General features: G+C 37.4%; 1 protein-coding gene across 1 annotated transcript in view; it reads left to right on the top strand.

The window, feature by feature from the left end:
* The first annotated feature begins 5,785 nt into the window (after nucleotides 1–5,785).
* Nucleotides 5,786–24,420, top strand: part of MEP1A (meprin A subunit alpha) — a 39,333-nt gene continuing 20,698 nt past the window's right edge. The window contains exons 1-7 of the mRNA XM_069065986.1: nucleotides 5,786–5,854; nucleotides 5,940–5,964; nucleotides 6,050–6,097; nucleotides 14,130–14,170; nucleotides 14,962–15,037; nucleotides 17,450–17,567; nucleotides 18,591–18,766. Of these exons, the coding sequence (XP_068922087.1) occupies nucleotides 5,786–5,854; nucleotides 5,940–5,964; nucleotides 6,050–6,097; nucleotides 14,130–14,170; nucleotides 14,962–15,037; nucleotides 17,450–17,567; nucleotides 18,591–18,766 (553 nt within the window). The remainder of the gene's footprint in view (nucleotides 5,855–5,939; nucleotides 5,965–6,049; nucleotides 6,098–14,129; nucleotides 14,171–14,961; nucleotides 15,038–17,449; nucleotides 17,568–18,590; nucleotides 18,767–24,420) is intronic.

Raw genomic sequence — 24,420 nt, 5'->3', positions numbered from 1 at the left:
ATCCCTGGAGGTCCTCAAGTGGCTTCAAGACAACCATTTTTGAGAGATGCTGTGAAGGAGACTCCTATTCACACTGCTCGGAATCTGTGAGATTCTCTGAGGTTTCTTCCAGTTGTGAGATCTATGTGAGAGTCTCAAAGTACTGAGACCAAAGTAGGATGTGAAGAACTGACTCATAAGCCTCTAAGGGGTTTAGTAATCTGTTGGAGACCAATGAACATAGCACAACCTAATGATCAGAGCTCCAGGGCCCAGCTACCTTTGGCTGAACCCCCACACTCAATAGAGTTTCATTATTATATTTCCATTCCTGCCAGTTTCACAAAGAATGCAGAGTGTACAGCTCCCTATGTCATGTGAGAGGCCTTGGGAAAACTTATTTTTCAGTCTATCCCAGATATTCTTACTACTTCAAGATCCATTCCTTTATGCCTTAGTGTTATAGCAATTTAGAGTTAGACATTATCTGTTGAATTCTCTCATTTTAGAGATAGGATGTGACTAGTTTTTCTGACTGCAAATTCAGGTTTCTACTACAGTCTTAAAAGTGTTTTAAAGAACTTTTTTTTTTACTTTTGGAGGGCAATTGAGGTTAAGTAACTTGCTCAAGGTTACACGGCTAGTTTTTTTTTTTTTTTCTGTGTGTGTGTGTGTTAAGTGTCTGAGGCCAGAACCGAACTCAGGTTCTCTTGACTCCAGGGCCGGCGCTTTACTCACTGTGCCACCCTTTTAAAGAACTTTTCTCCCCCTATTTCTTCCACCTTTCCTCCCCTTAAAGTATGAAATGTCTTGGACAAAATACCAATTCTGATTGCTCCTGAGTCCTTAGCAGAAGTTACTTCACATCAAGCTGAGTACAAAGTCCTTCATGAATAAGCAGATGACAAGATAAGTGAATTTTAGGGAGGGTGGAAAAAAGGGACATTTGGAGGGGTAAAGAGACCTAAAAGGGAGGTGACTGAGAAGATGCCTCAATTTATTTTCTTAGGGTTTGGTCCTCGGTGGGCAACAGAGTTTTGTGGTAGTACAGTAGGGAGAGATGTTTTCCTTCTCTCAACAAATTCCACTAAAGGCTTCCTTGGAAGCTACCCTAACTTGTGGATGGTGATTGTGAGTTTGCTGATGAATTGTAGACTTAAATCATCATCATAATCACTTGGACATAATGTTGAGTTGTAAAAAATTTAAGAATAATGTCTTTAATAGGTGTCGTCATAGCAAATTATCAAGCTCTAAATGAGGTGAAATGACAAGCTCTCCAAGAAATCAAAATTATTTGGGAAAGGAGGTAGTACACATTATCTCTGTAGTCCTGTCTACTATTTGAAGTTGATGCTTTCAGCAAGCTTGACAGCTGATAAGTTTTTATCCTAGTAAATTTAGATACCTGCATTATTGTCCACAGAACATTACATATAAATAATAGCAAGATAATGACATCATAGGATCAACAAGATGAAATTAGAATCGGAGTGGATCTTCAAGGTCATCAAGTTCAATTCTCTTATTTTACAAAAGGGGAAATTGAGGCAAATAGAAATTAAGTGACTTAAAGTCACACAGCTAATAAATGTTTGAAGCAGGATTCACACTCAGGTCTTCTTGACCCCAAGACCAGCACTCTATCCACCATACTTCCTAGTTTACTCAAACGGGTTGTCCAAGTCCTTTGAATCAGAGACTCCATTGCCCCAAGGAAGCCACCAACAAGAAAACAATCCTATAGATTCTAAAATATTTATAGCAGTACTTTTTAAGAACTGGAAATACAAATGCCAAGATATTTATAGCAGCACTTTTTATGATAGTTAGGAATTGAAAGCAAAGTAGATGTCCCTCAATTTGGGGAATGGTTAAACAGTGGTATGTGAACATAATGTAATATTCCTGTGCTGTAAGAAACTATGTATATAATGAATATAGAGAATGGTGGAAAGATCTCCATGAACTGATACACAGGGGAGTAAGCATAGGGAAGAAAATAATAAACACAATGACTACAACAATGTAAATGGAAAGAACAACTACAAAAAAAATCAAGTCAATGTTGCAAAATTAAAAAGAACAAGAATGTCTCAAAATAAGAGAAATGCCTGTCCTACCCTTTTGCAAAGGTGTTTGTTGCTGTATAGTTGTTTCAGTTGTGGCCAGCTCTTCATGAACCCATTTAGGGTTTTCTTGGCAAAGATATTGGAATGGTTTGCCATTTCCTTTTCCAGGTGGTCATTTTACAAAAGTGAGAGGTACACAAATGTTTTCCATTGAACATATTTTTAGAGTGCAATCAGCCATACTGGTTTTTTTTCTTTTTAAAATGCAGTTTGTTATATGCAAACTGCACGTAACAGTGACAAGTGACTAGAAAGAGGAGGAAGAGAACTGGAGGAGATCATGGTGAAACAAAAAATATATTAATAAAGACTTATTTTTAAAAAGTCAGATAAGCCAATGCAAGTGATCTCTAAATAGGAAGTCACTAAAGCTTTATCATCTCTAAACCACAAAATCTTCACAGTAAGGAAGAATCAAATTTTCTAGACCCTCCCTGTTGACCCTGGAACCTATGGGATTCAATGGGTTAAAAGATAGAAACATCAATTAACTAAGTAATCAAAGTCATAAAACCAAACCAAAAGGTCAAGTTTGTTACTGGGATTCTACTGGAGAAGACTTATATTCATGTCTCTATCTGTGTCTCCACCCCTTCAGCAGAGGATATGTTTATCCAAAGGAGTGAATGAGATGGCTATCTAATGTTCCTTGTCCTTCTCTACATTAGCCATAGAGTGCATAGAACTCATAAAATGTTTTATTTCCAAACATTATTAATAATTACCTGTCATCTAAATGGTCAAAGTACTTGAGGGTAGGGCAAAAATCTGGGGAAGCAGTAGCAAAAGAAAAGGGAGAAGGGGAAATGCAATAAGGGATCTTTCACCTTTTACTTATTCACTAATGCAACTAGTATTTAGTAACCATTTATTTGTGGAAAACACAACTTCCACTCCCCCAAAAGGAACCCAGTTCTTCCCCCTTAAGAAATTTACCTTTGATTGAGAGAAAACAACATATAGAAAAAAGAAAAAAAAAGATTTTTTGGGAGAGTGGGAGGCATTAGCTATTGTGGGAAAGGCTTCACATAGAAGTTCCCAGAACATAGTAAATAGTTAATAAACATTGATTGATTTAATGATTGATGTAAATGGTGGCACTTGAGTTGATCCTTGATGGAAACAAAGGATTCAAGGGGTTGAGACTGAGGGGGAGGGACTGTATTCTAGGTATGGGGAACAGCCAGTGCAAAGTCATTGCAACTGAGTCTTATGAGTGAGGAGCATCAGAAAAGGCAGCATGATAGAGGAATAGCAGGCAGGTCAGTTTACCTGGACCATGGAGTGACTGAAGAAGAGTGAGCGATATATACATGCACTTATACACACACACACATACAGAGATAGACACACATGTTCATACACATAATACACAATGTACATAGATGCAGTAATGTACACACAGATGTAATACACTGTGCATGTGTGCATATGTGTATGAATGTGTATGCAAATAGATGCACATGTATGTATGCGCACATGTATTTCTATAAATGTAAATCTATTATATATGTATTTCCATGTGTGTGTGTGTGTGTGTGTGTGTGTGTGTGTGTAGACTGGGTTGGGGTTCTGAGACAGAAGAGTTTATACTTTGCCTTAGAAGTGAAAGGTGGTCACTGAAGTTTCCCAAGCATGGGACATTATAAGACCCATGCTTTATCAATACCAGTTTTGTAGCTGTGTAGAGGGAGGATTGGATACAGGAGGAATTTGAGGTAGGAATAGTAATTAGGAAGCTATTTCAATAGTTTGGGAGCAAGGTGATGAAGGCCAGAACTATGGTGGTAGTTATGTGAATAGAAAGAAAGGATGGACATAAGACGTTGTGGTGTTTGGTTAGAATGGACTAGACTTGGTGGCGTATTAAATACGGATTGAAAGACAGGTAAGAATAGATAATGTCTCTGCTGCTGTAAATCAGGGTCACTGAAAGGATCCTGGCACTCTACTCTGAAACAGGGAAGTTAGGAAGAGTGGATAATATGGAGTATCATGGCATATTAGAAAGGATGCTGCATCTGGAGTCAGAAGACCTCAATTTGAATTTGATTTTGCCATTTACTACTTACATGACTTTGGATAGGTCACTTAATTATGGACCTGTAACATTAAGGGAATTTGAAGATCTTACCTGCTCATTAATAGGCACATAGAGCCCTGGCCCAGAGCTAATCAGTCTCTGGTCTATGGGGAGTTTTCAACTGAGTGTTGGGGCATGAAGATTCTCAAGCTCTTCGGCACTCAGCCAATCAGATGCCAGTCTTTGTTATATATTCTGGGAGGGTTTGCTCATGAGAAGGATCTTTTGATTTCCTAGTTGAGGTCACACTCCTCAGCATCTCAGAACCTGCTCCCTCTATCCAGTGATGTATGTAGAGTGTATAGCAAGATTGCTATGTTCAGACAGTTGGAGCCCTGCCTGTTGGTCTTTGCGTGAATTTCTCTGCTTATATTCTCTATACTTAATTCTTTTTCTGTAATTAAAGTAGGATTGTTAACTCCTTTAAAGCTGTCTTTCTTTTATAAAGCAGATCAAAAGAACCTGTGCTAGCAGGCCATCCTGGGTGTGATAGGGTGCTTACTACTAGAGGGCCTTGTCTGTAAAATTAGGTTGGGCGAAGAATCCTCTAAGTTCCTTTATAACTAAGTGACAGAATAGTTATCTTAGACACATCTTTTGGGGAGGGAATGAAGTGTGGTTTCTTTATTTTAAAAGAGCATGGTTTTTAAAAAGGCATAAACAAGCTTCCCAGAGTATCTATCATCAGGTATAATTCAACTTCTTCAGGGTCTCTTGGAAAGTGGCTTCATTGGCAGATGACTCAAAGGACCTGGAGAGCCATGAGGCAACATACTGGGGATCAGACTTAAGCAGTAAACCCCTAGTTCTGTAAGCCCAAGGTGGAAAAGGGAGCTTAGTGACAAAGTAGAGTCCCAGGGAGCTGCTTTGAGTGATGTCTTCTGCTCCTAGGACAAGATGGTACTTTATAATTGCCATGGGAGCAATATCTTGCTGATAACTTGGGAAAGGACATAAGACTAAAGTTTATTTGTATCATTTGTTATAGCTGTCCCAGATGTGGAGTGTTAGTAAAAGAGAGAGAGAATTTTGTTGGGAATTCTGTACCTAACAGGCATATTAGATAAGCCTTCAAAAGAAAAAAAAAGCAAAATAAGGGAGAAGTTTGTGTCATGGACCCCCTTGACCGGGGTGGGGAACCTGTGGCCTTGTAGCCACACACAGATGATCTGTGAAGTCTGGATTCAGTCAAAGGACTTAAAAACCTAGAGGGCCATATGTGACCTTCAACCTACAGGTTCCCTACCCCTGTGGCCTTGACATCTAGTGAAGCCCATAGATTCCTTTGCAGAAAAATGTTTTTGTAATGTGATAACTATATAGGATTATGTGATAACTACATGTGATAAATACATAGGATTAAAAAGGAAAACAATTGTGTTGAAACATGAATTCCATCTCTGGTTCCTCACTGAACAAAGACTATTCAAAGACTTAGTAAGGAACTAACCTAGTTAGTCTAACATATTTTTTAAAAAATCCTACAGTAAGTATGGAGAGGAGGGTCAAAGTTCAGAAAAAGATAGCCACGGCAAAGGTCAGGAGACATTTATTATGAGGCACTTCCAGGAAAATTGTTTCACTTGCCACAATGCTTTGCAGCAGGGCCACCTGGAGCCTATCCTTCACCTTGCTGTTCGCCTTTGTTGCTTCCATAGCGGTGAGTGGCTTTCCATTCTCCTCAGCTATTCAGAATAATTTATTCCTATGTATGTATTATTCATTATATGTGTATTTCTTTACAGATCAAACCCTCCTCCAAAGAAAATGGTAAGGTTTTCTCATAATGTTCGGAGAATGTCTCTTTACTGTCCCTTTTCTGTGACAGTAGTAATAATATCTCCTTTTCCCCTAGATGTAGATGCCAGTGAGCAAAGGAAAGATATTTTAGAAATCAACCGAGGTAAGTGATATTTCTACCTGTTCATTGCTTTAATAAAAGCTTTATTTTTATAAAACAACAGTAACAATGATTGCTAATATTTATACAGCACCCACTATGTGTTAAGCACTATACTAAGTGCTTTATAAATATTATGTCATTTGATCCTCACAGCAACTCTGGGAGATAGGTGCTATTATTGTACTGATATTATAGAAGGGGAAACTAAGGAATACAGAGGTTAAGTGACTTGCTCAGGGTCACATAGCTAGTAAGTGTCTAAGGGCAGACTTGAACTCAGGCCTTACAGACTCCAAGTCCTATACTCTATCCACTGTGACACAAAACTACCCATACTTTATGACATTATTTTGTGTATATATTCTTTTTCCCCAATTGACTAATTTCTTATAAAAAAATCAATATTGGGACTCTGACGATGTGTGAGCATTCTTATCCTTGTAGTTTCCTGACTTTCAGGCCAGTGGAGTCAAGGAGGTCCCATTACCTGGGATTTTTATTAATTTATTCCCCATTTTCTTGGAGCTTGAGTCATTTTAGTGATCATGTTGTAATTTCTCAATCATGCTAGAATGTATACATTATTTTGGTAGTTCTGCTTATTTCACTCTGAATCAGCACAAAAGAATCTTTCCATACTTCTCTGAAGTCTTCATAAGAAAAATCAGTTGTATAAATAAGATGTTTGAACATGTCACTTTTCATTCAATTAATATATGCTAAATGCTTATTATACAATAGGTATACAACACACTATATCATACAATCATAATAATGTATCATACTATTATACAATACAATGCCATACAATGCAACTACTGTATAGTTCTATTTATATATCAGTTTTTAAAGCCACTTTCTTTTTTTTTAGCAATTGGGGTTAAGTAACTTGCTCAAGGTTACATGGCCAGTTATTTCTGGGTGTGGTTCTATCTGAGTCCGGGATTCGATCCCCAGGTCATCCCGACACTGGGGCCGGTGTTCTTACTCGCTGAGCCACCTGGCCGCCCCTTTAAGCCATTTTCTAATCAATGGGAACCCATTTATGATTAGAATTTTTTAGGGGAGTAGTATAAACCATCAGCCCATACAAATAAAAATGTTTATTATAATTTCTCAGTCATGATTTCTTTTTTATTGGGAGAACTTTATCAAAGCTTCATTAAGTTTTCTCTGTCTCACCCAGGGGAATCCAATATTCTGAATCTCTTTTATTAAGGTTTAAGAAAGGCTAGAAGAAGTTATTTTCGTGAAGATGGTAGCTAAAAGATTGAGGAGGATATTAAGAGCTCCAAAGGATTAAGAACCTCTACACCATCCTCTGCCCCTGGGAGTATGAGGACAAAATGACAAAATAGTCTTCTAGTGAGGAGAAAAGGAGGTTTTCCTATAGGAGTTTTCGGTGTTATAACATGGACCTGTGATAGAAAGAGCCACATGAACTCAATGATGTAACTCACTATGTTTCCAGAATAGTTCAATTTTTTTTTATATTTACCAGTATAATCTCTAGGTAGTCAGAGGTAGAGAGTGTCAGATCATAGAGAAAGTATGGCACTGTAGATCTTAAAAAGGAATAAAGGAGTGTATGTATTTTTTTTCCTCTTTTTAGGATATTCTCAGAGACATAGTGAAATTCATGCCCCATTTGGGATTTTAAACATGGAAATGGTATTAGAATTGGTGTCAGCCAATGACTACACAACCCTGGTTTTTTTATTGTCAGCCAGGGAGGATGGAGATGGGGTGTTACATTAAAAACATAATAATTATGAATATAATTCTAAATTTTTTGTCCTCCAAATACATTTAAATTTTTTTTTACAAATTTATTTATAGCTCAGCAATATTTTTATTATGCAACTTATAAGGTCAGCATAATGGGTAGGGCTCCCCCAAATATGCCAAGGTCAACCTGATGGGTAGGGCTCCCTCAAATACATACAGGGTCATCTTAAAGAGTAAGGCTACCCAAATGTACCCAAGCCTCTTTAGTGTCAGCTAAGCCCATGTTGATTCTGTCTGTGATGAACAAAGTAAAAACAGCTGATATTTGTACAGTGCTTTATGATTGGTAAAGTACTTTCCATATGTTCTCATCTGAGTCTTACAACCTTGTGAAGTCTATACCATAGATTCTAGTCACATTTTACTGATAAAGAAACTAAGGTCGAGAGGTTAAATTATTGGCCCAAAGTCACACAGCAGATTAGTCTGAGAGGTCATATGTCATGGTGGTATGTCATAACATAGAGTGCTAAATACAGAATCATAGGACCTAGGTTCAAATCCTGATTCTGCCACTTATAACTTGTGTAACCTTAATTAAGTCATTTATCTTCACTGGTCCTCAGTTTCCTCCTCCATAAAATAAAAGGATTGCTTTTTGATGATTTTTTTCCAAGCTCTGATTCTATGGTCCTATGATTAAAACAAGGTCTCTTGAAGCTAAGTTCAGAAGTCTTTCTACTATGCCATATAGACTGAACATGAAACCAGGGACTACTGAAATTGGGAATTTGTTCATTTACACAACAGACATTTTTTGAGTGTTTTCTATTTGCAGGAGACTAACCTGAGCGATGAGAGCATAAAAAGATGAGATATTTCAAAAAAAAAAAAAACCCGGGGTTGCCTCAGTGGTAATCAAGTAACAGAAATAGGAAAAATATGATACATACAAAGTATAGAGCAGAGTAGCAATTAATGAATGAATGATGCACGAGAAAGAGACTATAAAGTTCTCTGTGTTAAAGTCATAAATTGATATCATTCTCTTCAGATTAGACCTGGAAGGAAGAACTAAATACAGCTCCAGATGAGTATTCACCCTTTCTAGGAAGATTTTCCTATCTTAGACTGAAGAAAGCTAATAACATATTCTCAGTCTTATATACAATTGCCTCTTCCAACTACTAGCTTGTCTAACAAGTCAAATACGATCCAAGACTATAGAATGTCTTATAAATATATAATGTCTATAAAATATATATTATATATAATTATATATAATATATATTATATATAATTATATATAATATAAAATAATATATTATATATACAAAAATATATAATGTCTATAAAATATCTTAGCAGTGATTCATTTAACCTGACCATTTTACAGATGGGGAACATGAGGACTAAATGGCTTGTGCCATTGTACTAGTGGTCCCCCATGCACTCCTTCATCTCCTTTTAAAATCTATGATGCCACCACTTTTTCTATAGTCTGACACTCTCTACCCTTGACCACCTAGAGATTATATTGGTAAATACTATTTAAAAAAAATAGAGTGATAAAAAAATTCCAAATTTAATCACTCACATTTCCACTGGTGCTGTGAGGCCCCTTCAGAATGACTTCTTATATTAAAAAATATCTTTGGCACCAAGCCCTCTTCTTTTATTCCCTGTGTTATGCGAATTTTCTGTCTCACATGGAACAGGTTGTATCAGGGAGGAAGAAAATGAATGTTCTGATCCTTAAGGTACATGGCAGGGTACAGCATAAGTGACTTGAAAAGCCAGTAGGAATGGACTTGTAGTCTGTGTTCCTTAGGTCATTGACTCAGATAATTATGCAATTTTCTATTTCACTTTGTTAGTGTAAATAAGAACGACCAGACACAAATATCCTTAAAATAACTTATTTAATTTATGTTTCTCTGTTTTTTGAAATTTAGGGTATGACCTTGACAAGAAAGCTTAAGGGTCCCAGTCAACCAGGAGTCAGTTTGCCAAATTTTATAAATCTTAAATGCTGACTGATGCAAGCCATAGCTAGAATCTGAATGAATGTGTCTGTTCAGGGACCATCATATCATATAATTTGGAATTGGAAGGGACACAAAAGACAAGTTTTTCAACCCCATCATATTACAGAGGAGGAAAAAGGGCCAGAGAGTGAAGTGATTTAATCAAAATCATACAAATTTTAAGAGATACAGCCAGAATTTGAATCTAGATCCTCTGACTCTTAACCTTTCAAACTCTGGAAGCTTACAACATAGAGTATGAGAATCCGAGGGGGTCTTTAGAACACAAAATATTGTCTCTGAGAACACAGAATACAGAATCTCAGAATAGGAAGGGACCTCAAATAGTATCCTGTCCAATTTTCCACCCAGTTCAGGATTCACACCTTACAGCTTCCGAGACGCTCATATCTATAGTTTCTGCCTAAAGGTCACCAGAAATAGGGAGAACAATTTGTCAGGAGACAATCTTTGTTGGATCCCCAGAAAATTATGCCTTTCTATTATTTTATCTATTGCTATGCAGTCTGTTTTTTGGCATCAAATAGAACAATCCAAGGTCAGATAGTTGGTGCAGTGGATAGAGCTCTGGGCTTATTGTTAGGAAGACCTGAGTTCAAATTCAGTCTTAGACACTTATTAACTGTGTGACACTGGGCAAATCACTTTAACCCTGTTTGCCTTAGTTTCCTCATCTGTAAAATGAGCTGTAGTAGGAAATGCCAAACCACTCTAGTATCTTTGCTAAGACAATCCCAAATGGGGTCACAAAGAGTCGGACATGAATGGAATGACACCACTACCACCACTACAAAGTCCAAGCCCTCTTTGAACACCAGCATTTGTCACTGTTCTATAAAGACTCTTACGCATGGACATTATGACAGAGGTTGTCACAAGCCACTGTCTGTTAGTTCATGCTCTATATTTACCAGATAATTGTGAACTTTTGATTGCATTTGACTAGTGTAGACAGAGCAGCCAGACATGAGTAATCTTGAGAAACCATATTTTCACACGGTCATAGATTTAGAGTTGGAAAGGAACTCAAGAGACCATTTAGTTCAACATCCTTATTTTGCAAATAAGGAAACTGAGGCAATGAAAGGTAAAGTGATCTGCCAAGGTAATATCAAAGACTGGATTTGAACCTAGATCATCTGACTCCAAAGGCAATACACATGACACCATGTCATTCTTCTGTCTCCTCTGTTATTTCAGAGTCTTCAAGTCACATACTTCTTATTAAGTTACTTTGCCTCTGATTATTATTATTTTTTTTTTGCTTTTTTGGAGGGGAAAGGTAGGGAAATTGGGGTTAAGTGACCTGCCCAAGGTCACATGGCTGTTTTTTTGTGTTAAGTGTCTGAGGCTGCATTTGAATTCAGGTCCCCCTAACTCCAGGGCCGGTGCTCCATTCACTGAGCCACCTAGCAGCCCCTGCCTCTGATTCTTTATCTATAAAAATGGGGATAATAATACTATCTCACAGGCTTGTGCTTGAAGGAGCACAATTATAAAAAACAATTGAACAACAACATCAAAATAACATCTTTCAGAGAGAAAGTTTAAGCCTGTTAGAAGTATGACTAGCCTTAAATTCATTATTCATAATATACATTCTCAGTATATGTGTGTGTATCAGTTCTGTAACTGAGTACAGCTTTCAAGTCAAAGAGGGAATCACATTAAATTATTTATATCAATTCCTTGATGTACTCAGATAACATTAAGTGATAGGACTTTCCTGAAAACCAGCTCTTTAATCTTGAGGAAACTTTCTCTAATAATAGGTCATTTACATCTTTGCTACTAGGATCACAGAATCCTAGATTTGGAGCTGGCATGTACCTTAGAGGTTATCTAGTACAACTCTCTTTTTTTATAGATGGATAAAATGAGACACATAGAGGTTAAGTGACTTGCCCAAGGTCAAACAGAGATCTAGTGACAAAGAGGTAGGATTCTAAGCATATCTTCTCACTCCAAATTCAGTGTTTTTATCTGTTCTGATACATAGAGATTGACCTTGAATCTAGAGGTCAAAATACACCAGTGAATGAGAACAATGCCTAGAAATACCAAGACAAGTAGAAATTATAAAGGAGAAAGCTGAGGCTGTGTTTAAGAAGACGAGTAGTATCCTAAAGTCAAAGGTGAATTACACTTACGCAATGCTTATATTCATGTAGGCTTCTGGCATGGCAGAAGGATTGACAATGGATTTAGAAGAGGCCCTATAAAAAGTCATGCTAACAAAACAAATGATTTATCACCACCATGAGGCAGTTATAGAAAGGTTCAGCAATCATCATCAAAAAAAGCAAAATATTGAAAGTTGGCCTAAAATAGAGCTATATCCTATTGGTAGAAATAATAAACCCATGATGTTCTCAATGATTTGAATTTTCTCTGTGTATTTCCATTGGGATGTAACCAGTTACCATATTTTCCACATTATGACTTTCAATAGTGCAAATTCAAATACATGTGACCATTGCAGGGCATTCATTGTTTCCGCTAATTGGAACCTAGCTATATATGATAAAACAGGTTAAACATTTACAGAAATACTTTTGAAACAAACAGACTTCATTTCACAAAGAAGTATTAAATGATAACAATAGGAATAACCATTGGATTTGTCAAAGGTAGCCAAAGGTGATTTAGTTCTGGATACAACCTATAAAACAGCTAAGTCACAAAAAAGGAATCAAAAGGTGTCAATCAGTCAATGGGTCAGCAAATAAGGCAAAGCTCTGGGGATAAACAAAGGCAAAAAACAATCTTTTCCCTCAAGGAGTTCACAGCCTAATGGGGAGTCAACATGCAAATAATTATGTACAAACAAAATCTATAAAAGATAAATTGGAGGTAATCTTAGAGAGATGATACTAACATTTCCCCCCTATAATCTAATTTTCAAACTGCTTCCATAATAATTTATCTAATTCAAAGGTCTAACATTAAATGTTGAACAAATAGCTGAGTTATGCAGAATTGTTTATAGAATTCAAAGGGGTTTATTATAGAAATTCAGGATCGGGTCATTGCTACTCAAAGACATGGAAAGATTTTCCTTAAGGAGATGAAACTCATTGATTGATATAGATTATGCAATGAAGTAGTGGAAACTGTTCAATGTATAACTAAAGGCTGCAACAATTTAGCACTGAGCAGATACCTAGAAAGACACAATTAGGTGGGTAGCATTGTACAATAAAAGCTCATTATCTTTTATAAACCCCCAGACAAGCAATCCCCATGCTACAAACTAGAAATCTTTGAAGATTAAGGCAATGATGAATTTGCTAAATAAAATGAAAATTACCTGGAGCATCTTAATTGACAAAATGGCTACACATATTGATACACAAAAATTGAAGAAGTATTTTAGTAGATTAACAACCAAGTCCTCATAATCTTCAATGTATATGGAATGAAAAGCTTTCAAAATTCACTTAGACTTTAAGCTCTTAAAATTGTAAAAAGACTTTTGGGATATATAGCAATTCGTATTCATGTATAGCTTTGAGGTTTGCAAAGCACTTTACGCAAATTATCTTACAGGATCATTACAATGATCTTGTAAGGTAAGTACTACTATCATCATTACATAGTGGAGGAAGTGAAGACACAAAATGGTTAAGTGACTTTATTATAGTCAGACAACTTAAAAGTCCCAGGTCTCTCCACCCTTTCCCCTATATCATGCTGCCAACACAAAGTTAAAAACACTGGGGTTAAGTTGTAACTACTCTGCTTTTTTTGAAAAGTGATGGTACTTGTCTACACCCAGAAAAAACAGATTGGGTTGTGCTTGTAATAGTGGAAGAAGATTTGCAAGGTTTTATCCCCATATTCTTCCCTGCTTCCCTACTATCACTGAGAGCAGATATTTCAAGGCTGGAATGAATCTGCTGCCATGATCCACACAGGGACTAAGTCTTAACCTTATTCTCCTTGGTGTTGTGCTTTAACCAAGGAAACTAATCAGCTTTAGATAAAACTCTACTGGTGAGTAAAACACCCTTAAATGTTTCTTATTTGTTCATGTAAATAATAATGCACAGCAATCTGTAGGATTTACCAGTTACTTAAGAGATTGGTGAGCTTTTCTAGATTTTGTTGTTGTTGTAGATTGGTGAATGCTGAGAATTGTTCTAGATTTCCTTGTTTCCAAGAACTTTTCTTTTAACCATAGGAAAGTTTTGCTTCATGCCATGTTGATGTTTAATTCTATTCATTCAAATATTCTTTCTCTAATCCATTTCCAGCTGCTGGCCTGGACCTCTTTGAAGGAGACATTTTATTACCGGTGGGTATTCTTTTCAACAAACTCATGGAATTTCATTACCTTAAACACTTCTGATTTGTTCAATCAAGTATTTATTGTGCATTTATCAAGTATAAGAGGCCTGTCCTTGATCTTAAGGAGATTCTAACAACATTGATGATAAGATTATAAGGCAATTAGTTACCCACAGAAGGCAGATATAAAATACTAGAGTTAGAATTGAACGGAGAGGGAGGTTAGTCTGGCCAACCTATACCTCAGTGGGAATCCTGTCCATACAATCCTCTGTCACATTAGACATCTAATCACTTGAAGATTTCCATTGTTAAGCAGTCTGTTACCTCCAAAGACAGTCCATTGAGCATTGTAACAGCTTTAATTTACAGGAAGTCAAAATCTGCTTTTCTACAACATCTATGGATTGCTCATAGTTTGAAACTCTGTGGCCAAGGAGGATATAGCTAATGTGATATCTCTTAAAATACTTGAAGATAATTATTATGTTCTCCCTAAACCTTCTTTGCTCCAGGCTAAACATCTCTACTACTTTCAAGTGCATGTCATATAGCATGGACTCCTTTCACCATATTGAATGTCTCCTCTAAGTGTTCTGCAAAGTGTCAGTGTTCTAAAAAAACATGGTGACCAGAATTGATCACCACATTATAGACTATATATATTAAATGTTGGAGTACAGATAATAAATTCTGAAGGAATTCAGTGATGGGAGAAATATCCCTGAGGACTAGAGAAGTAAGGGAAAACTTCTTGGAAGGGCACCTTAGTGAATTATTTTTCTTTTTTTCTAGAAGAAAAATCGAAATGGACTGAGAGATCCAACAACAAGATGGACATTCCCGATTCCTTATATTCTAGCTGATAATCTGGGTAACAGTGGTTGTTCTAAATTTGGCGCCCACTACTTGAATTTCTTTTGTTCTATGCAATAGTGTCTGACTTAGTCATTCATGAAATTCCCGAGAGAACTTCCTTTAAACCATGTTGCATTTAAAGGCATACCCTACATATTATGTTGCACCAATCAGTATTATTTTTCCATTGTTAAAATGCCTATTGCTCCTATGGAATGAACTGCCTCTTGTAATGTTGATTCGGCTAACATTACATTTGTGTCAAACCTGTGTTTTTTGGGTATGTCTGTTAAAGAACACTGCATGATATATACTAATAATAGCTAGTATTGAATAGCACTTTATGTTTATTATATTATCTGATCCTCACAACTATCTTATGAGGTCCTGCTATTACCCCTTTTTATAGATAAGGAAGCTAAGTCAGCTAGAGGTTAAGTACATGCCACAGGTTATACTAGCTAGTAAGTGTCTAATACAGGGTTTTAACTCAGGTCTTCCTGAGGGCCAAATGAGATGTTTGTAAAAAATAAAAATTCAAACAAAGCACTTAGGATAGTGCCTGACACTTAGTAGATACCATATAATAGTTTATTCTCTGCCCTTTGTATTTATTTGTTTGTAAATATATCGTTTCCTTCTAAACTCACCCCTAAGATAATGAAGGCTTCTAGAAGGAGAGGATTATTTCATTTTTTGTCTCTGCATTGCTAGGACTGAGCATTGTGGGGGCACATCACAGGCTTATTGACTTGATCTGACTTGGCAGCTAGTCAGGATTTGATCTCAGATCTTTTGATTCCAATTCAGTGTTGTTGTTTTTAAAGTTACTGCTCATTGTCTCCATTCACTGTGACCACCTGGTTTGAATAATCACATAGTTTCTGAGATCTGGATCATAACCATACATTTTGTGTGCAGCTAAATTTAAATAAATACAACCTACTAAATAAAAAGGCTAAGCAGGGCAACCCTTAAACAATACGGTAAATAATCTCAGAGAGTAAGCTTCCCAAAATAAACAGCAATGGTTATGGACCCCTTCTTTTAAACACTTTCCCTTTATCACAGTTTCATTTAGCCAGTTAATTAACAAATGCTTATTGAATAAGGAATGGTACTATATGCATTATCAAAACCTCATCTCATCTTGTGGTATGGAGTAGAAAATTTTTTTTCTAATGTTTGTTGTTGTTCAGCTATTTCAGTTGTGTCCCTATTTGGGGTTTTCTTGGCAAAGATCCTGGAGTGGTTTTCCATTTCCTCCTCTGGCTCATTTTACAGATGAGAAAACTGAGGCAAATAGGATTAAGTGACTTGCCCCGGGTCAGACAGCTACTAAGTGTCTGAATTTGAACTCAGGTTTTCTTGAATCTGGAAGTGGTGCTCTATCCACTGATCTAACTAGCTACCTATCTAGTTTCTAATCTACTTTCAATCTTATCTTGGGCTAAAATCCACGGATGAAGTTCCAGGAAAGTCTGGCATTAAAACTCTTCTAGATTGCTTAGCTTTTTTATCTTTTTATTTTAACTTTATGGATGCCTTCAGTTTTTTTATGTCATATTTGTTTTTGAATGTGTCCCTTCTTACCTAATCCCCTATAAGAAGGATTATTTTTAAAGAAGAAAAAGAAAAGTAATTTGAAACAATCAACTAACACATCTACTGTTTCTCTTATAGATTTTATTCTTATTTTTGAGTGCTATCTTCCCCTTCCCCTTCTCATTGGTCATTTAAATTGCCTCTTTTTTCAATGACATGTCATTCCCCCCCCTCCCCAGTTACTGAGGTTACCCTAGAAAAACTTAAGCACCCCAGGTTTTGGCAGAGGCCCTATTATAAAACATTTCTACAAATTGTTTTCTAAAAGGACCAGTGTTCTTTTCTCTAAAATATTGTTTAAAATAATATTTAAATAAGTTTTTTAATCATAGATTCAATTCAAAATATATCCAAGTAATCTCTGCTACATACCTGGTACTCTGGTGAGCACTGGGGAAGACAGAAAGTTTAGAAGGTCCTGAGCTAGTAGGGAAGGAAACAAAATATAGTTTAAAGAGCACAAGATTTGGAGTTGGAAGACCTTGGTCCAAATCCTACTTTGCCACTCATATTGCTTGTATGATCTTGGGCAAGTAATTTCTCCTCCCTGGACTGCAGTTGTCTCATCAATAATATAAACAGCTGTATTAAATGATCTCAAACACCCTCTCTTTCTAGTTCTAAATTTTATCTAGCTAACTATAATACTTCCAAATGCCCTCAGAAGATATAAGACAGAATGCTATACTAGCTATGAGAGGGAAGGTCATTATTGACCTTCTATTGGACAGAGGAGGAAAAGAGGAAGTCAGATTTGTTTCACCACTATACAGGAAACATTTTCTCAAGTGGGTAATTATAATGAGTATAATGTGTTTTCTAGGACTGAATGCTAAAGGAGCCATTCTTTATGCCTTTGAAATGTTCCGCCTCAAGTCTTGTGTGGATTTCAAGCCCTATGAAGGAGAAGAATCTTACATCATATTTCAGGAGTTTGATGGGTTTGTGTTTTAAAAACTTTGAAAATTCTGCCCTTGATGAATATATGAGAGACCCCAAGGGCCCCCCAAAAGAGCCCTAGTCTCCCATATTCACCTATTCATCCTGGAGGGGTGATGCTGAATGCAATGTGATCATTAGGTTTCTTTCTCTGGTTCTGCTCCCATCTTAGAGAGAAATTTTAAAGTAATCTCTAAAGCAAAGTTGAAGTATGGCTCATGGCTAAGTATGAATATAAATATATTTATATGTAATAAATGTATGCACATTATATATTTATGTAAATATATAATACAAAATATAAGTAAGAGGATCTCAGTGTGCAATATGGATGTCAGAACAGCTCTTTGTTTCCTCTACCACAGGAAATCTTTGGTCCCAAATCCAGTATTCTTTCCATTAATCCACACTGTCTCTCATGGGAAAACATGGGAAAGAGGGAAGCTATATAATTATTTATTTATTTTTTTTGCCTTTTGGAGGGCAATTGGGGTTAAGTAACTTTCCCAAGGTTACACAACTAGCTTTTTTGTGTGGGTGTGAAGTGTCTGAGGCCGGAACTGAATTCCAGTCCTCCTGACTCCGGAACTGGCGCTTTACTCACTGCACCACTTAGCCGCCCCTATGTAATTTCTAAAAGAAAAAATGGGAGGATCTATGAGGAAAGACCAAAATAACCAGAAGGAAGAAAACAAAAGATGTTACAACCTGAGAGACCTGAGTTTTACCCACTAAAAAATCCTGAATAGAAGGATTTTTTTTTTTAGAAGGAGGTTATGGAATCCCCTTTTGTGAATTTTTTGAGACATGGTAGGTGCTTTTCTCATTGTTCTGGGTGAGATACACACCTGCTGGTTGCCAGAAGTGGCTTTGATATTCTTTGTTAAAACCCTCAACATCCCTATGATTCTTGTTCTTAAGTTTAGTGTCAATATCAAGCAAACATGAAGAAGTCACGCTTTTGTAATTGATGTTGGGGCTTGGGAATTGTCAGAGAACAGTTTCCTTTCTGTCTTTGTTTGAAGGTGCTGGTCTATGGTTGGAGATCAACAAACGGGGCAGAACCTTTCCATTGGTCGAGGTTGTGACTACAAGGCTATTATTGAGCATGAAATATTGCATGCATTGGGATTTTATCATGAGCAGTCAAGGTCAGACCGAGATGATTATGTGAACATTTGGTGGGATGAAATTATTTCAGGTGGGTGTTAATCTGACCATTGGTAAGTACAATTTGGCATAGTTCACCTTCCTTTCCCTGATAAATATGTGACCAAATTAATAAACCAGCAATCCTGTATTAACACTGTATGGAGTGGTTGTTGTCCATTCTTGAGGAGAACCAAAATGACATCACTATGTCTGTGTCTGACTGTGACCGATCAGACCAATACGAGCTCACAATGTTCTACCACAGGTGGGGCAGAAAGGGTAGAACTAAATGAGCAAACCCTTTTCACCTGTTCCTAACTGATGATTCCTGTCTAGGAAAGCAGATAAAAAGTGCCTAATAAATGTTTATTGACTGACTGTTTATTGGCTGATGATGTTAAATAATAACTACAAGATAATACAACTAGATTATGGTAAAAATCTTGAATTGTAATCTTGGGTAGTGGTGTGCTCATAGTCTAAGTGGAGACAGTATGCAAACAACTATGTACAGGCAAGATAGATACAATATCAATGATGGGCAAAGCACTGCTTAGAGTATCAGGTCTGAGGTTAGGAAGACTGATCTTCATGAGTTCAAATCTGGTCTCAGCCACTTACTAGCTGTGTGACCCTGGGCAAATTTGCCTCATTTTTCTCACCTGCAAAATGAGCTAGAAAAGAAAATGGCAAAGCTCTCCAATATCTTTGCATAGAAAATCCCAAACAGGGTCACAAAGAGTTGGACACAAATGAACTACAACAACAATATAATAATGGCAGGTCATCTGAAAATTAGCGATATATGGGTGGGGGAGGGGAAAAGGGAGGATGGCCAAGGAAGGTTTTGTGCAGAAGCTGGGATTTGAGCCTTGAAGGAAACTAGGGAAGTCAGGAGTGGAAGGAAGGAGAACATTCCAGACAAGGGGGACAGCCAGTGAAAAGGCAGATAGTCGGGAGATGGGGTGCAAAAAGACTACTGTCCCTATATTGTAGATGAAATTTTTAAAGAGTAAGAAGATGGAAAAGGTAGGAAAGGACCAGGTTGTGAAAGGCTTTAAAAGCCAAAGAGAAGATGTTACAGATATTTGATCCTAGTGGTACATGAGAACCACTGGAACTTATTGAGTATGGAAGTTTATCATAATTAGGTTGTGCAGTATTGGGAGATCACTTTGGCAGTTGAATAGAGGCTTTGTTGTTATTGTTCAGTCCTTTCAGTCACATCTGACTCTTTGTGACCCCATTTGGGGTTTTCTTGGCAGAGATACTGGAGTGGTTCGCCATTTCCTTCTCCAGCTCATTTTACAGATGAGGAAACGGAGGCAAACAGGGTGAAGTGACTTGCCTAGGGTCACACAACTAGTAAGAGTCTAAGTCTAGATTTGAACTCTGGTCTTCTTGCCTCCAGGCCCAGTGCTCTATCCACTGTGTGGAGTGGAGCTTAGAGTGAACTAATACCTGAGGCAGGGAGATTAACCAGAAGGCAATTCAATAGAGTAAGGATTAAACCTGTGATTTCACTGGTATAGGGAATTCTCAGGTGAGGAAACACTTTCTACCAATGGAGGCTGGTACCTTCCCTGCAGCTTATGATGTTAGACAGTTGTCTAGAGCACTGCAAAGTCAAGTGACTTTCCCAGAGTTATATATCCAATAGGTGTCAGAGGGAGGATTTGAATCCAGCCCTCCCTATCTCTGAAGGTAATTTCATCATGCTACCTCTAAGATAAAAGTACAGAAAATATTCCAGTCATCCCACCAAATTCAGTATGGATTGGAGTGGGTGAAAAATGAATTTGTTAGGCAGAGAAGTTTGAGAAGAAGTTGGGTGCGGTGATCCAGTAGTAATCTAATGACTTCTATCACCTATTGGTGCTAGCTAAGGGTAGGTGCAGAAACATAGAGAAGTCATTCCTCTCTATGTTCCCAGTATGATGTAGTAGAAAACTGCTGGACTTTGATTCTGGAAAGATCTGGGTTCATATCATACCTCCAACATTAGCTGTGTCACAAATTGAAAGCCTTTTTCTCCTTTTGGATCCTTAGAACAAAAGATTTAAAAAAATAAGGGAAGGAATGGCTAGGTGGCGCAGTAAATAGAGCACTGGCCCTGGAGTCAGGAGGACTCGAGTTCAAATCCAGACTCAGACACTTAACACTTACTAGTCGTGTGACCTTATGAAAGTCACTTAATCCCAATTGCCTTGCCCTCCCCCCTTCAAAAAAAGCAAAAAAATTAAAATAGGGGAAAATAAACAGTTCAGGGAAACTCACCAAAATCTTGAAAAACTCCAACAATATGTAAAACATTCCACTTCTCTAGTCCCTTACCTTTACAAAGAAGCAGGCTCACATATGTTGTCTTTGACCCCAAGTTTAGGCATTACAATTTCCCAATATTAAGTTTCACTTGTTTTTGTCCTTTTTAATTATTTTGTCATAGTCACGATGTATGTATATGAATGGTAGAAAGGAAATAGAACCAGTTGGTGGAAGTGCTAGGATGCTTTCTCTGTGAACTGGGTACCTACATACCTTCTGCTGTTGCCAAACCAAGCATCAATTGGGAAACTTTCCCTCCCACTCTTCAAAGCCATCATTTTCATACTTGAGTGAAATCTATTCACATAGTTTCTTTCAGACCATTTGAGTTATAAATGTCAACACTAGGAGGAAGAGGGATAGATTTTAATTAAAAAAGGCCAGAGAAATAGGCAGCCACTTGGTTCCATTTGAGGAGGCTCAAGACTGATTTCCTCATCCTAAAATATCTTCCCCCTACTCTTACCACTGTGTCTGAAATCCCCCCTCTCTAGGTACGCTTGAAGGAAATGATTAAAATCTTAATGAAATTGCATTTCAGGTCATGTCCAGACTGTGTTCTTTATGTCAGGCTAAGGGCATCTAGGTGGTGCAGTATAGAGCACCAGGTCTGGAGTCAGGAAGACCTGAGTTCAAATCCTGCCTCATACTTTTACTAGCTGTGTGACCCTTTTCAAGTCACTGAGCCCTGTTTGCCTTAGTTTCCTCATCTGTAAAATGAGCCGGAGAAGGAAATGACAAATCACTCCAGTATCTTTGCCAAGAAAACCCAAAGTCGGGCCACAAAGAGTTAGAACAGTCACATAGCCATGGTATGACAGAGGACATTTGTCTCTTACCTCTCTGTCTCTATACACACACACACACAAACATACACATATATAAATATGTGCATATATCATACATGTATGTACATACATATACATACATGCATGTTACCATTAAAAACAAATTTTATTATAACAATGATTCAACCAGATAAGTTCAGGAGGTAAAGATGATTACTTTCAAAGTAATAAGTACCCAATTAAAATGTCAGAATATTAGCACATAGTTATTGATGCCCTCACTTATAATATCATGTTTCTAAAAAGGTTACCTGTGAGGAAACTTTTTTATGCATATAAGATATGTATGTTGACATGAGAAACACTGATAAATATCTCTGGAATTTTGCCCTTCCCTCTTAGTGAGACTGTGATTCTTGCCTTCAGGGGAGCAGGAGAAAGGCTATGCGGTTTGTTTGTTCTTTTCACCTGACTTTGAGAAGGCTACTATACTAAATTATATTTACTTGTCCCTCCCCCTCAATATTGATGGTCCCAGAGCGTGATAACGGCAAAGCTAAAGCCTCTTCTTTCCTCACCTCTTCGGGTAGGATTGGCCCAAACTTACACCCACTGGCTTGGCACTTTTCCTATGAATGCTGGTTATACAAATAGAGAAGAGCTTTATAATAGAAACAGAAATGAGAGAAGCTACACAGATTAGAATACACCAGAAAAATATAGAAGAGTGAAGGAAGTCTTCAGATGGGAGCTAGAGATGAACTCAGCTGAATCAAAAGAGAGATCCCTAGCTCACTCAAGAAGAAACCATTTCTCCAGAATCAGCTAGGAGGTAACTTGGAAACCAGAGGCATGTGAAAGAGTTGGTTTTCTCAACATGCTTGTAATTTTTACAGTTTTTTCTCTCTCTTCTCCCTGGAGTGGGTATGAAAGAAGTCTGGAGCCATATGTCTCTATCTCAAAGAACCATATGTCCCTACTTCCTTCCCCACAGCTCTCCCACCAGTTCCAATCCACTGGCAGGCAGGCTGCACCACCTTCAACTTTCCAATTAAGTAACTATTTCTGCAAATTCACAGAGATCCAGACTTGAAAGTCTGGGTTACAAAAAGATAATTCAGATTTTCATAATAGCTTCTTTATTTAAAAACAAACACAACGCTTTAATTCATGTGCAAATCAGGGATAATGACTAGAACTATGATTTAATTAGGGCAACTAGGTGATGTAGTGGATAGCGAATCAGGTCTGGCGTCAGGAAGACCTGAGTTCAAATCTGGCCTCAGATACTTCCTAGCTGTGTGACCCTGGGCAAGTCACTTCATCCTATTTGCCTCAGTTTCCTCATCTGCAAAATGAGCTGGAGAAGGAAATAGCAAACCACTTAAGCGTCTTTGCCAAGAAAACTCCAAATAAGATCACAAAGAGTCAGACATGGCTAAAAAATGACTGAAATGATTTAATTGTTATCAGGAACTCTCAGGTTAGGAAATCCTTTCCACCAACATAGGCTAGAATTTTTTTTGCAATGCACAGTATCAAAAAGTTGCCAAAGGGCACTGAGAGATTAAGTGATTTGCCCAAGGTCACACAGCTGGTATATGTAAGAGGCAGAATTTTAACTAAGATCTTCCTGCCTTTGAGACCAGTTCTCTGCCACACTATACTTACTATTTTTACGTGTGAGATGATGGAAGTACAAATACAGGCATAACTCATGTAACATTGCCCTAATCAATATTTTTTCACAGTATTATATCCTTAATAAATTTTAATCAAACTGTGACATAATGTAATGAAATCCTACTGTGACATCTTTCCCACTGGAAATCTACTTGCTCCCCCTTTAACATTATTTCACCTAACGTTTCATGTCAGGTCCCCTTGACTCTAAGGCCAGATTGTCTAGCTCTTTTAACTCCCTACCCATTACTCCAATTCTGTCTCTCATCATCCTCCATAAACCCACCAACAGAGAATAAGTAAATCAGAATTGCTAACTATTCATCTGCCAGGACCCAGAGAAATGTGGGATTGTTTTTATGGGGAAAGAAGTCTACAAAGGTCAGGACTATTATAGAGAGGCAACTGAGTTGTTTTGGGGCAAAAAGTGGAGAACTGGGTGCTGTACAGGATCCAAAGGAAGGAACAAAGCTGGGGAAAAAAATACAGAAGTCAAATACATGAAAATTTTGTGTAGGTGATTCAGTGGATAAAGTGATAGACTTGGAGTCAGGAAGATCTGAGTTCAAATTCTACCTCAGACACTTTGTTACTGTATGACATTAGGCAAGCCACCAAACTCTGTGCCTTTGGCCCCACATATGTAAAAAATGAAAGTGTTTGACTCTGGTCTCTGAGTTCCTTTAGCTCTAAATTTGTGATCTATAATCTACTTACTTCAAAGATCTGTGAGTTCACTGGTAGAGAATGGTCCTTCCACCAAAACAGGTTGTAATTCCCCCGTACCTTGGTCTTCATGAGTTATGGTGTTTGAAAAACTCTGGTGGTGGCCAAACCTCTGTAAACTAAACTAATTAGGCTGCTCCATAGAGGAGAGATGACCCTGACCCTTTCAGTTTGTTTAATT

This window comes from Petaurus breviceps, unplaced genomic scaffold (genome assembly GCF_028583685.1).
Source record: "Petaurus breviceps papuanus isolate PSGF00001 unplaced genomic scaffold, PetGlider_PUasm1.0 90701, whole genome shotgun sequence".
Lineage (NCBI taxonomy): Eukaryota > Metazoa > Chordata > Mammalia > Diprotodontia > Petauridae > Petaurus > Petaurus breviceps.
The sequence above is the reverse complement of the archived record's forward strand: the minus strand, read 5'-3'. Positions and strand labels throughout refer to the sequence as shown.